Consider the following 14,932-nt stretch of genomic DNA (forward strand, 5'->3'; position numbering starts at 1 on the left):
TTTCCCCAAAGGGCGAAGATCTCTTGAAGGACTTCCTGAGCCAACTCCCAGATGAACTGCCGAGATCGAAATCTCCTGCTGGATGGCCCAGAACCAGAGCTGCATTGCCTCTCTGCACAACGGGAGTGACCCTACTCCCCCTTTTTTGTTGAGGTAATGCATGGACACTGTGTTGTCCGTCATGATTAGGACACTCTGTCATCCGCCAGGCCGGCCGTAGCCGAAATTGGCGGTTGCTACCGCGTTGGAGCTGGAGGCGCCGAGGTAGAGTTTAGTCCCCTCTTTGTTTCCGCGTCTCCAGCGATGCAGCACCGCGCGGCCGGTCGTATTTAAGGCCCCGCCTTCCGGCACAACGCTGCGTTGCAACCCTCCTCTGGATGTTTTCCTGCTTCCGGGTTAACACGCTGTGTTGTTTCTGTCCTCTGGCTTCGGCTTTCTTACAGAAACCTACCTTTGCTGTTCGGTGCCTCTGCTTCCCTCCTGTTCTCTCCGGATCCTCGCAGTCGGCACCTTCCTTCTCCCCGCTAAGCGGAGCCGGGCTCTGCCGGTCTCTCTCTCTCTCCTCCGCGGCTCCTGTCGCTTGTTTTCTTTCTCTCCTTTCCCCTCCTTACCTGGCCGCTCTGCTTCCATGAGACTCTTCCTCTTCCAGCGGTCTCAAATCCAGGCCTAGCCTTCCTCTCTGCCTCATTCTGGTCACTCTGGTCGCAGCTTCCCGTACTTCGACACTCCTGGCATCTGGACCATCCCTTCACTAAGACACCATACTCTGCCTCGGATTCGAACATTGCCAACGGTCCACACCGACATCTGGATTGAAGAGCGTCACTGCTCTACTGCAGGGTTTTTTCCTCTTGGGGGTTTTTCCCTGATTTCTGGCTTGGTTCCGGAAGGGAGTCGCGGGACAGTTGTTTTTACAGCGGTCACTGTGGCTTCCCTCCGTGACAAGCACCATCTTCCCAAAAAACAGAAGGGTTACCTAGCCAGAGGGAGTTGAAACCCAGGTCTGGTGACAGGAGAGGGCCTGGAGTCCAAAACAGGCCGCACAGACTTCGCCGTGGCCTTCCTAGGAGGATCCACCACATAGGGGTACTCCAAAAGGTAGATTGCGGGCAAAAATACCTGAAGGCGTCGAGAGCGCCAAAGGCTTCATCGTCGAAAGCATCGACAACCTTGATGTCATGAACGCTGCAAGCTTCGGCGTCTAAGTAGACACAGGTGCCGATGGCGCAGTGGGCTGATACAATGGCAAATCGTCGACATCCGAGTCAGACGGACATGGTGCCGACCGAGTCGACGCAGGCATTGAGCCCTCGGTAGGTTGCTGCGGTGTCGCTGGGGATGTGGACCAAGACCTAGAAGCACATCTCTTGCGACTTTTTCGAATCCTTGTCCGTATGTGAGTCGCGTTGTGGACCCGAGCCCGAAGGTGTGCGAGCCACGGTACAAAACCGATCCTGCCCGGCTTCGTTAGAAGGCGCGACCGGACCCGTGCCCTGCGATTGAAAAATCACTAACATTTGTTCTTTAAACGCAGCCCATTCCTCCGGAGTCGAGGACTTCGTCGGGCACGCTACCTTCCTCGAGGCACCATCCTCTGAGGAGGACGGGGAAGGCGATCGGTGACAGCGCTTCCTAGAGTGCAGGGACAAGGAAGAAGAAAGGCCGGAACCACTCCAGGACCGAGATCCCCGGGACTCCTTCCGATGCGGAGAGCCACCCCTCGAATCATTGGTGGAAACGCCCTTGGATTTAGATTTGATTTTTGGGACTTAACAGGCTTAGATCCCCTTCTACGTGGAGCTTCCCATTCTGCAAGGCCTTGGCAGTCAGCAACTGGCATTTCGAGCAGTCGTCGGTGTCGTGTGACTCACCCAGGCACCACAAACAAATGCGATGCAGGTCGGTGATCGACATTTTCGGCTTGCAGTCCCGTCAGGACTTGAAGCCAGACCGCAGAGTGGGAGGGGTTGAAGAAAAAGACATTGCAATGATGAAAACACACGAGGCGTGCCAAGTTTAACGAAGCAACACGTTCACAGAAAAAAATGGAACTGAGGCTATAGGCGTCGTGCGTCCTAGTTGTAACATCCGGTGACGTCACCCTCGACTGAGGCCTTCGAGGGACATCGACTCAACATCATCGACGCAGGACGCCCTCTGCTGAAAAAGTTTCTGAAGTGCACAGCTGTGGACATTACATGTCAAAGATGTGGAATACTTTGGAGGACACAATCCTTTCGAAAGGAGTGTGTCGCAGTAAGAAAATCAAGAATCGAAGCAGCACGAAACCCAGCTGAGGATGATCATGCCAAGAAGCTGAGGTCTTATCTGGCTAGAAAAGGCAGACATTGGATACAATTAAGGAGAAAAGAACAGATGATCCTGTTCAGAAAGCCAAGATAAGCCACAGATGGCAGAGGACTGGTAGAATTAAATCAAATATACAAAAATACACAGAGAAAAAGTAAATTTCACGGTAACCAGTCACTTGACAAGGCAGGCTGGAAGAGTGAGACTTTCACACCTATGTATGGATCCCCGCCATGCCCATACTCCTTAAAAGTTCTCAAGACCACAGAGCAGACTCAAGGCCAAAATACAAAGCAGTAATTGACACATGGCTACTGAAGTGATGATTGATTGTAACATAATTGGTGGGGAGCTGGGGTGAAGGCCTATGTTAAAATTACCTTCCTATAACCAATCACGTTGCATGTTAGGTTTTTACGAATTGCCATGTAGAATGTTGTCAGCAATGACGAATTATTGCTATAAATACTGTGTTTGTTCTAAAAGTGAAGAGAGCGAAAAGATCGAGCGGTTGCTGATGCTCGTTGTACTCCCCGTTTTATGAACTTGTCATTAAACAGATTCCCTTTGCCAAACTATTGAGTTGTCATAGTTATTTGATGCATGAGTATGAATCTGCATCCCCATCTATCTTGAGGGTACTGTTACTCATCTTAAAGGGCTGTTTGAGAGATCATCCAGTTCACTTGGTAGCAAAGATTGATGGTTTGATTAGATAAGATACCCATCGGCCGTCAACATAAGTAACTTCGGGTCCTCAGCAATATCACGAGTCCTTTGCCATCCGGCTGATAGAACGAGAAGCTCCCCGTAGATAGTGGTTAGATTAATTGAAAACCATGCAGGTTAGGTGCGACTGGACCTTTGCTTTCTCCCAAAAACCCCTCCCACATCTACGAGTAGCGGATCAGACGAGCAGCACGGAGAGGTTGTAACAAAGGCGGTGATCCCGAGTGTCTGTAAATTTAAAACATGCGAACGGTGAGTAAAAAAGACTAAATGTTTTGGCAAAGCTTGCATGCCTTAAAAACAAGTAAAGGGAAGGTAACAGAGGTAGGCGGGACAATATATAACGACAGAGTAAGAGTGTAACATAATATATAGAGAAGGGAAAAATATTGACTTGAGCGTGGCCGAGTAATATAAAGAGCTATCGTGAGTTAGGCTGCGATAAGAGTATACACCCAGTGCCTAGGTTTTAAAGAAAGCTAGCAGAAGCCTTCATCTTGGGTCCTGTAAACAGGATGACATAGGAGACCGGAATCGATTAAAGACGATCCGAAAGAGATGGGCTTAAATTCCAATTTTGGAATAAATATAGGGGCAAGATGCGCCTGAGGAAGCAGACGGCATAAAATGTGTGTAGCCGGCCAGAGTCTGTCTGTTTGTTTTATGTATTTATTTATTTATTTATTTGCATTTGTTAAGCGCGCTTGCAGCCCATAAGGCATCGAGGCGCTGTTACAGAGGATAAGAAAACTTAGGATTACAGACAGGTGCCAGGAGGGCTCTTAGTTACAGATTGGTAGGCATATATGCAGTGGACGATACAGGTTCAGGTTAAACAAAGAGTCTGGTTTTGATAGCCTTACGGAAGGCTAGGTGGGATTGAATGAGTCTTAGGTGAGGTGGCAGAGCGTTCCAGTGCGTGGCTGCTAGGGTGGGGAAGCTGGAGCCACCAGCGCGCACTTTCCGAGTAGTAGGCGTGATGATTGTGTTGGCATAGGGGGACCTGAGAGGTCTCTTGGCGGTGTGCCTAATAATTCTGTTGGTCAGGTAAGGAGGGGCAAGTTCGTGAAGGCATTTGTGTGTCAACTCGTGACGTCACAATTGAAAACTGTATTTGTGGAAAAAAAAGAGCATGAAAATTGCACGAATGTAAAGGGAAAATGTTGCACGGCATTGAATGATGGTTGTTTTTTTAGCAAGATTAAAATAAAAATATTGTTGAAATAATGGGATTGGAGCTTGCAACGATTGGTGCTCGCTCATACTGTTGATTTTTTAAACGCAAATATAATAAAGTGATATATAAAGAGGAGGTAACATGTTAAACATGGAAGACATTACTCTGCTGATACACTTGTGCAAACAGCTGCCGAAACATGCACCAAAACTTAAACAGTACAGTGCGGAATGGGTTAAAGGGACCACAGACAAAATATTTATGCCATGGCCCCAAAGTGGATCGCTATCTAAAACGGTCCTGCAGCACATGACGACATATTGGCATGCTACATACACTGGTAAAAAGTTAGACAAGCGCCTGGCTAGTTTAGAACTTTGGAAGATGTACCAAGAGGAAAAGGAGGAGGTGCCGCCGTTAGATTGGATACTGAATATATGCAAAGAGGGGGGTGAAGAGCCTTCTGCGCCACCCGCCCCGTCCGAAATAAAAAACAAAGTTAGTAAAGACGAAGGAATGTACCCACTAAGAGAACTTAAAGCAGCAACAGGATATAGCAACCCGTCATACGAGTCACCTACGCAGAGTAGTGATGAAAGCCCAGAGAAAGAGAAGGGAAAATATATCACCTCCAAAGTCCCGAGGGACAAGGAGAGACACGAAAAGGAAAAAGGTGCTCAAACGCAAACAGGTACATCTCTAGGTACAGGGGGAGAGGTAAGGAGATGAGAATAGAACTGATGAGATAGCATTCACACAGAACGAATGGATGGGAGGTCAGATTTTATTGAAACTCGATGGTAAAGGCATTGAGGACATGAGACAAAGGGGAGAACAAGACGAATTAGAAAGAAAAGGAAAGACGATTAAGAGACGAAGGGGCAAGGAAAAAAGATAGGCAGAAACAAGAGCAGTTATATCATGACGAGCAGGTCAGACATCAGGAAAAGGCGGAAGAGCAAAGAAAACGCGATAATAAGCAGAGAACAGCTGATGATCAGGATAGAATAGAACAAAGGACAATAGAAGAAGAAGAACAAAAATACGAGAGAAGAGAATAAAAAGAGAGATGAGGAAATGTGAAGGGCAGATGAACGAAGAGATGCGAGGAAACAAGAGGAAGATAGGTTTAGCGAGGAAGCGTAGAGAATTTGATGATGACATAGAACGTAAGTGAAGACAGAGAGCGCAGGATCTCAAATATCTGGAAAGAGGTTAAAAAACCTGATACAGTAGTAGAATGGGGAGATATAGAAGAATTATTTCCTGAGTACAATTCAGTACCAGGCACGCCTAGAGTAAATCTAGAAGATGATGTCGACACCAGAAGTATCGGAGAGAAAATCGATAGAATATACAATGAAATTGGACTAGAAAAGATACACCAAGGGAAGGGAGAGGATGAGCGTCTTGAAAGCACTCAGTTGTACGATACCGAGTATGCTTCCTGATGCGGCAGACATAGAGAGCTGTCCTTAAATAGGCTCACTCTAAATAGAAATGAGTAGGATGAGAGAAGCTGCACGAGTTGGGCACAGACAATATCAGATGCAGAGAGAGAAGAAAGAGAAGAAGAGAGAAGTCGCGAGAGACGCTTCTCTAGGGGAAAGGGAATAAGATGGTCGGATTCTACTGGGTCCACACCTAAAGCACCAGACTCAGTAATACAATCAGATCGGCATGAAGGATTGTCACACGGTCAGATGGGGGTGTCTCCACCGCCATATGTAAGCAGGTTAAGGACATTGCCAGGTAGACGGCGATGTGGGAATATTACCCCTGCGATAGACAGAAAAATGATGAGAAGAAAAAGAGTTTAGTGTGTTACAGTTCCCCTTATTAGAGAAAGGAGGAACAAGGCCACAATATATACCTTGGCCACAGATGGATAGAGAAAACCTAAAAAAACAAGCTCCCAATGTTGACATCTGGAGCTGGAAAATGGATACACGAGTTAGAAAAAATGACGGGAGGAAACACGCTGGCTATAGGGGATATTAAAGGTCTTTTGATCGCCATACTTTGTGATAGAGCTAACGATGTTTGGATACGTGCAGATTACCCTGGTGTGACTACAGTTAATACTGCGCATGACGGAGCACCGTTTAATTATTGCAGAACAGTGGTATGGCAAGCGCTTCAAGTGCTATACCCGGACATTTCTGATATGGGAGCTAAAATGACACGCAAGATGAAGGAGGGAGATGATCCATTGCTTTACTTTCAGAATTTCCAAGACGCATGGGTGCTGGAAATTTGTGAATCTTGGGGGAAATCTATACCAGTGTTTTACCATATATTATGTCAAGGGCTGCCAGAACAGGTGCAGAAGCAGTTCAAGAAACTGGTAGGAATCAAAGCTAAACCCTAGTCAGAAATACAACTGACCATTGCGCATTATTGCAGGCTGCTGCAAGAGAAACATCGCAAAAAGGATTCTGTAAGAAACGGCGAAGAGGCTAAATTAGTGCTGAAAAAACTATCAAAATATGCCCTTCAAGGGGCAATGATAACTAGCACAGACGGATCAAATGCACAGCAGGTCAATAATCAAAGACAGTTTGATCAAAGCAATAATGTGTTTAACCCAAGAGGAAGAGGCTTCCGAGGAAGAGGGCGGCAAAATAATCAGCGAGGCTTTCAAAATATGCAAGGCGGAAATCAAAATATGCAAAATGGGCAAATATTCAGACCACAGCCAACGTGTTGGACGTGTGGGATGACAGGGCATCTAGCACGTATGTGCAGAAGTCAAGGTATGATGCAGAACGACCAATTCACAAGAGGGGGGATGATAAATCCACCTGCGTTCTCACAGCAGGGTGGAAATGGAGTTGCGCAGAATCACACTGTACAGCAGTAAGCACCAAGAGCACAGCAAAGCTTGCAACTGCTGATGAATGTGACCAATTTTCCACAAGGACAGGCTCAACAGTCTCCAATGCAACTTCTACAAACAACAGGCACAGGACAGGTACTGAATTCTGGAATGGGAAATACCACTGGTGATGGAGGAAATCCATTCACTAATTGTGGGACAAGATTATATATGGACTAGGACAGCTCACTGGGAGACCTGATGTGTTCCGTCCTATCAGCGACACCAAACCCTCACGAGGAACCAATGGTAGATGTCTCTATAGGGGTTAAAGAATATTCGTTCTTAGTCAACATGGGTGCGACACACTCGTGTATACGTGAAGGCAAGTTTTCTTTGACCGGTGACGCTATGAATACTCTGGGCTTTACAGGAGCAACAAGTTGTGTTCCTTTCACAAAAGAACTTCCCGTTTTTATAGGAGAGTGTGACATGAAAGTGCCACTGCTGTATTCGAGACTGACTCCTGTAAATATATTGGGACGAGACTTGATGACAAAGTTAAATATGACGATCTTGTTCATGAAAAGGCCATAGTATGTTCAACTCCAGGAATGCATTATTTAAACTGTGCGAAATGATTGGAGCATACGCATGACAAATGGCTATGAGAGCTATTCCATTGGAACCTGAGTTATTCGCATATGGAGTGCGCATATTAATATTAGGGCTACCAGGCCTTGCAGACAGAATAATGAGAACACCAGATGAGTTTCTGTTCAGACCAAGAATACCTATGCATGAGGAAAAGGAACAAGTGTTTCCCGTAGCAATACAAGCAGTCATAGTGAAAGGTGAAATGGCTTTGCTTGATGGATGTGAGGATGAAGGCAGACAATGGTGTGCAATAATCGCCATTGGGGAAGTTTACAGATTGACATCACTGATGACGATCTATTTGAAGAACAAATAGGTGAGGATGAGATGAGATTTGAGGTAAATCTCATTTATTGGGTGGAAATGATTAAAAGAGAGGTGCCTCAGAGAATGATGCTGGCACAAAAATGTCCAGAATATTTTGATGACGACATGGCAAATGTGCCTGTCTCAGAATGGACTACAGGCCCGTATGACATAGGCTTACTGAAAGGAGTCGGAGAAATGAAGATTAAATTGAAACCAGGAGCAACTTTACCAAAAGCACAACAGTATCCCATGTCTGGGGGAGGAGATGAAGGAGTTTTTAAGACAATTTCTGCCATGATGGATCAGGGCATCTTAGTGACGTCAGAATCATCATGTAATACTGTGGTTTATCCGATTAAAAAATAAAAGGGAGGGTCTTGGCGTTTAATACAAGATTTAAGGCCAATAAACCAGATAGTCGAGGCCGAGTTCCCTCTAGTCCCTAACCCATCTACAATTCTATGTGACATACCTGTTGAGGCACAGTATTTCACGGTGATTGATTTGAAAAATGAGTTTTTTTCAATCCCATTGCACAAAGACTCACAGGATTTGACATCATTTACATTCAGACAAGTTCGTCTGAAAAGTACAAGACTGCCTTAAGGATATTATGAGTCCCTTTCAATTTTCAATGGGGTCCTGCAGATGGGCTTGAGCAACATTGCATTGGAGAGTGTTGTCTTGCAATATGTGGATGACATTCTGATTTGCAGCACAACAGAGGAAGAGTGCAGATGCGATTCCATTCAGCTATTGATGATACTTGCTGAGAAAGGATATAAAGTTGACAAGGAAAAGTTACAGTATTGTCAACAAGAAGTGTTGTACGTAGGCCAACTGATTTCACATGAAGGGAACAAGGTCACCCCTGAAAGAGCTGAAGCCATTTCGAAAACAGCTAAGCCACACACAATAAAACAAAAAGCAGAGTTTTCTAGGATTATGTAATTATGTCAGTGCATGGGTCTTTGACTACAGCTCTTATATCAGGCCCTTATTACAAGCCTTAAAGAAAGCACAGACAATGAAAGAGAAAATTGTATGGACTAAGGCCATGGAGGAAGGGTTTGATGAACTAAAAAAGGCCATTTGCTATTTTCCTGTCAGGCATTGTCTTCTATGTCTTTTTTTACTATATACGTCTGTAGGTGTTAGCATATGTCTGAAAGTATTTTTCTACAGCTTTTATTTATCTTAATGAAATAATAAATACATTATGTATATATACTTTTGCAGTATCGTAAGTGTTATGTATTTCATTGTCCATGTGTCTGCGGCTTCTACGAGTGTAGCCTTACTGTACTTCCACACTACCAATTCAGAGAGTTTCAACTAACATGAAGGAGGCACTGTTCCGATGGGACTGGGTTTGATTTCTAAAATACATCCCCAGAGCGTTTCTGAAAGATCTCTATAACAGGCAGAATGTGATATTAAAGTGACATTACTTACACATGCTTCTGGAATATTGACAAAAGCATGAGAATTGATTAAAGATCAAAGGTAGAGAACTGGACAAGTCCCAAATTTCAGGATATATGAATATAAACTAACCCAGCAAAACAATACAAGCCGTACTACAGCATCAAATAACATGTGCCTTCAGAGATACGCATGTGACGCTGTGTTGTTACTTTGTGCACCAGGGGCTTTGTGATGGGTAGACGTCGGAAACAATTATTCATATTCTTACCTCACAGGGATCAGTGCGAAGTCTGTGCCATTGAAATCAACCATGATCTGTGCACTGTGGAGGCTGCTCTGAAGTCTGTGAAGGGTTACCTCATCCAGGGAGTCAGGACAGGTGTTGGGCTGCCACAGCTCCACAGTGAACTCCAGCCTGGTGTCCAACACCAGTCCCTCAAAATGGCAGCTGAATGGAATAAGTATGTGATAAGTCACTACTGAAAAAATGAGGGGTGAGACACATTCATACCTTCACAATCCCCTTCCATACACCGCAGCACCAACATTCGGTAAGAGGGCTAGTCAATTATTTACTGTGGTTATAACTAAAAAGTTGATTTGCTATAACCAATACTCACCTAGTGACCCCAGAAAAGTTGGCAAGCGCCTTGACTGCCAGGTTGGCCAAGCGAGATAGCTCAGTCTCTGAGATCCTTTGGTGGGCTTTGCTCGCCTCCAGCTGTCCTTGCAGTTTGAAATGCATTGTTCTTTGGGTGGCAGTCCCGTTGGGTGTGCTCATGGAATCGATCATAGTTGGAGAGGGGCTGGTCACCCCTTCATTTAGCTGTGAGTCTGTGGAGCGTGTAGTGTTCTGGCAAAACAGACCAGTTGGACAGAGGAGTCGTCCATAGTATCCTGGTACCTACAGAAAACATCAAAGTGGTGCAGTTGAGACATGTGGCGGTGCATATAGGTTATTAGTGTAAACAGAGGTCAAACCAGCGGAACATAATTATTAGCACTCAAAAGGACGCAATCTGACCGCCAAAACAGGGAAGGACCCCTAAAGGTAACAACACAGATCACCCTACAAAGGACAAAAAGTCATTTAAAATACTATATTTATTAGAATTTGTACACATTAAAATCAGTATTAAATCGTCTGGAGTTCATGTGGAATATATACGCAAAAATGTAAACATTAATATATCAATAATAAAGTGCATCATGTAAAGTGAAAAAGTGCTAATTTAACTGTTGGCTGCAAGTAAGAGAGTCAGTGAAATAAATCACAGTGGGCCTAGATGCTACTAAATTGATCCCAAGGAGGGTTTCCCATACGAGCGAAGGGGATCACTCAAGTAGGGAAACCCCAGTCACCTATTCAGGTCTAAAGGCAATGGGCCAAAAATAAATCAAAAAATAAATCAAAAAGAGCAATCTGGTCACTAATAAGTCATGCACCCAACCGCAATAATTAGTTACAATAACGCAAATGGGATGGAAACACAATCATAGAAAATGATTGCTAAAATTAGCCAAGGCATGCTGTGCGTCAACTACTCATGTGTCAGGACAAGGACAATATAGCATACAATAGAATAGGCCTGACACAGTTAACAGATAGTAGTTTCGTAGGCTTCATACATCTTTGGAATTCATCTGTGTCTTTATATACACAATGTATTTAGAAAGCAAAGCTAAGCATTTTACAATTTATAAAAAACCACACAGTGATCTCTACCTGTAAGGCTGGTCCCGGAATCCTGTCGATAAGTCTAAGAAATATTAATCGGGCCGTGCCAAAAGCAGATCTCTATAAATTATACCAGTGGACAACTGGACAAAATCCATAGAGTCAAATCGGTTCCAAATGTAAGGTTTTTCTGGAATTCAGAGAGGGTAATATGGTATAATCAGCGTCCAAATTGGTGCCGCAAACGTCGCCGTTTCTGCTTTCGCAATGGAGGTCGACTGCGTTGAGCCTCAATGTTCCAGCTGGATTTCAAACGTATGACGTGCACTAGCGGAAACAGGCTGGAAATGCCAAGCATATAGGTTATAGCTGGATTTGAACAATAGCTTTCAGTAGTACACTCTGCTATGAGGAGTGTAACTGTGTCATGCTCTTATGCTTCTGTGATGTGCAAATGGGTGTGGATGATGATCATGTAACATACTAAATTATTTGCGTAAATAATTTACTCAGTTTGCAGGTTGGAAGAATATTACTGACCAATGCTCCAGACACAATTTTGAGATGGAAATAGAATAAGTCTATTTTTAAATGTTGGGAACAACTTTTTTATAGGAGTAAAAAAGGAAATGCTATTCTGTGTGGTGGTTTTGTTCTTAGATCAATATTCGGGAATGGGAACAGCATGGACTGCATTACACAACACAGTCTACCAATATGTGCTCAGGGACAATGGGTGTCTTTCTTGTTCTGAAGACATGGAAGTCTGGCCAGTTATTTTAGTAAAATGTGCTTCAGATTATTAGACACTGCAAACTCCCCATACATTGTAGACTGCCCTTTCGTAGACACAGGAGGCATTGTAAAAAGATGGGGCTGGGGGCATGGGGATGGTGTTGTTAAGGTGTTTCCAGATTCGGTTTATTTGTTTTACTAAGCATGCCCCATAAAACACATGTCCGGCAGCAGAGGTTTCACAGTGTGGGCGAGGGAAAGATGGAAAGCAGGAAGGATGTGTCTGCTGACATTTCGAGGTGACAGTCCTGAGTACTGCCTCTGTCACCCTTTAATTGTAAGTTCTATCCCTAAGGGTGAGGATGATACCTAGGGACGGTCAGAATTTATAGCATTAGAAATGTGAGTTACTCTGTCCTTAGATACTCGCGGGTATTCGGACTGGGCAAAGGAAGTAGAGCCTAAAAACTAAGACCTGCCATTCTCCCACCCCCCCCCCCCCCCCCCCCCAACATAAGGGGGAGGATAGCACGCCTCACTACTGTGAGCACTCAATCACTTGCCTTTGAACTCCTAGTGGCTCATGTTCATCAGAACCATAAAATAAATGGAAGGTGTAAAAGCCTTGAGTACACATGTGTACACTGCCTTTTGCCCTGCACTTTTGCACCCTGCCGTTTACGTTGCAGTGCCAGCATAACGGCTCCCAGCTGTCAAATTACGAATTTAACAAACATAAGCTCAATCCGATCAGACAATCGCCACTGATAACTACCAAGTGAGCCATATGCCAACTCTCAAGTGCAGTCTCATCTCTTTTAAAAATAAAATATTCTATTAAAAAGCATTCACAAGTGTCTGTAAGGGAACATGTCATGCTCAACAAAACTAAATGTCTCAACAATAATAAATGAATATTGAAGGGCCCCATTATTGGTGCAGTGCATTCTCTGATGTTCTGAGGCCCCGTCTAAAACTAACAATAGGTCGGACAATGACCACACCAGTGCAGCCCATGTTCTGCACTCCTGGAGCACACACTAAGGTGGTAATAAAGTACTTGCATTGTGGTCACACGTTTTTCAGCTGTGGGCTCTGCATAGGTAGGAAAGAAATTCAATTAGGTAGACACATACATTGATCTTTGGTATACAATTCAGACCATAGCCAACATCAAATAAAAGTACCTATTATAGCATAACTGCATAGTCTAGCAAAACGTCTATGTGATATAGCTTGGTATTGCATAGAATTGCATAGCATAATTATGAAGACAGAATTCCCATTCAGGGAATTATATGGTCACTTTTTAAGGTCCCTTTAACATCTTCCTAATTTTTAACTTGGGATCACATGCCTACTTTTGGTGGCCACAGGGACTTCCATTGAAGTCCCCCTGCCATTGCAACCCTTTCACTCATTATGAGTATATGGTCTTGGGTTGCGCATAAGGCTCCCAGTGTGATGCTGGAAATGCATTGGAGGGACAGGGCCTCCATGTCCGTGTCCTGTACTCCCTTATCATGTGCGTTCTGTGTTTTCTGCCCATGAGTCCAGTTGGGACCCCTGGCAGTAGAGCTCTTCCTCTTTTTGGTTGTGGTGAACAGAGACCCTTGGGATACTCTTATGGCAGCCATTGGTTGGCGGTACAATCCTGTACCACTAGTGTATGTTTTTGGGCACCTGTGTGTTGCCCACAGAGCAGGGTATGGGCTGGTGGCAGCTTCATGCTGATATGACAGGAGCTCCGAGTATCCTCCATTTTGGGATACCCAGGCCCTGCCATAGGAATAAGTGGATTCTTGATAGACGGCAAGATGGCCCCTGGGGCCTCTTGGTTTCTATTGCCTGTTACCTTGTTTCCCAAAGTCCTGGGAAGCCCCGACTCTGTCCCTTCCCTTGACAGGATGTTGGGTGGAAGAACCGTATTGTGGGGAAGTCCAGGCCAGACTGGCTGGAGCCTTCCCAGTGACTGTATGATGTGGGTACAACCTTGCAGTGGGACCTAGGTGAATAGAGGGTGTGACCAATATGCCTTCTATGTTATTGGTGTTTGGTTTCTGTCTGTGTGACACAATAAATGAGACAGTCCCGCCTGAAACCGACATGAATACAGTGTGGTGTTCTAAAAAAAAAAAGGCTGAGTGCTTCCACCCAATACACATTCCTTGTTACGGGTGTCTGGGTGGAAGTGAATAGCCTGAATACCCGAGAGCCCGATTGGCTGCCTGCCGTGTGATTGGCTGACTGAACCTGGCTCAGCCAGAGTGAATGAGGGACAGATGTGTATATCTGGGGACCCCTCACTTACCAATTTGTTCAGAAGCTGAAGTTGAAACTTGAAGCTCATCCTTGAATCCCAGCTAGAAGAAGGAGGATTGGTGCTGCATTTCCTTCAATGAAATCTAAAAGCTGTCGAGTCTGCCGAGGACTGATCCTAGAGAGGGCCTGGCTAGGAGACCTCTCCCCGAGCTACCATCGTGCAAACCCTGCTGCTCTGCATCGAGTCACCCTGGAAGCCAGTCCTGAAAGGCTGTCGACCGGAGAAGAGGTTCTCCGAGAATCTTGAAGAGAAGCGCTGGTACATCAAGGCCATAGAAGTCCATTGCCGTCGACCGGGGTTCGGAAGATTTCCATGACCGCTGAAAGCCAGTTGAGTCGTGTCAGCCAGAAGCGGGGACACCTTGATGCCATGCTGCTCGACGACCGGAGTTGCGAAAGCTCCACCTTTGCCTAAGAACATTTGACAGTGGGCTCCCTTGCCATCACTGTCAAACGCCTTGTCCCGCTGGAGAAAGATGAGGTTGTTGGTTACCGAGGAGAGTCCGCCGGTGAGTTTCCCACCACCCGAAGCCGACAAAGACATCTCAAGGACACTGACGGAGTGAAGATATGAGGTCCAGCACGTGGTCGAGTCCCGATCGGCGAAGCTATTCCGAAGTATGTGCTGCGGCTGCAGCACCGACAGACCAGAGTGACTCCCGACACCTGCTGCCGAACCTACATCCATCACGAGTCTTCTTTGCGGCACCGAACACTTTGCATCGAGGTGGCCCCCAAGCCTCATCTTCCCAGGTCTTCCACGAACAAT

General features: G+C 45.3%; 1 protein-coding gene across 1 annotated transcript in view; it reads right to left on the bottom strand.

Moving 5' to 3' along the window:
- Positions 1 to 14,932, bottom strand: part of LOC138521228 (ciliated left-right organizer metallopeptidase-like) — a 579,350-nt gene that overhangs the window by 31,869 nt on the left and 532,549 nt on the right. Inside the window, exons 12-13 of the mRNA XM_069633917.1 lie at positions 10,049 to 10,332; positions 9,697 to 9,876 (exon numbers count right to left, since the gene is read on the bottom strand). Coding sequence (XP_069490018.1) covers positions 9,697 to 9,876; positions 10,049 to 10,332 — 464 coding nt within the window. The remainder of the gene's footprint in view (positions 1 to 9,696; positions 9,877 to 10,048; positions 10,333 to 14,932) is intronic.

Source organism: Ambystoma mexicanum, chromosome 13 (assembly GCF_040938575.1).
Source record: "Ambystoma mexicanum isolate Mex_15411 chromosome 13, UKY_AmexF1_1, whole genome shotgun sequence".
Taxonomy (NCBI): domain Eukaryota; kingdom Metazoa; phylum Chordata; class Amphibia; order Caudata; family Ambystomatidae; genus Ambystoma; species Ambystoma mexicanum.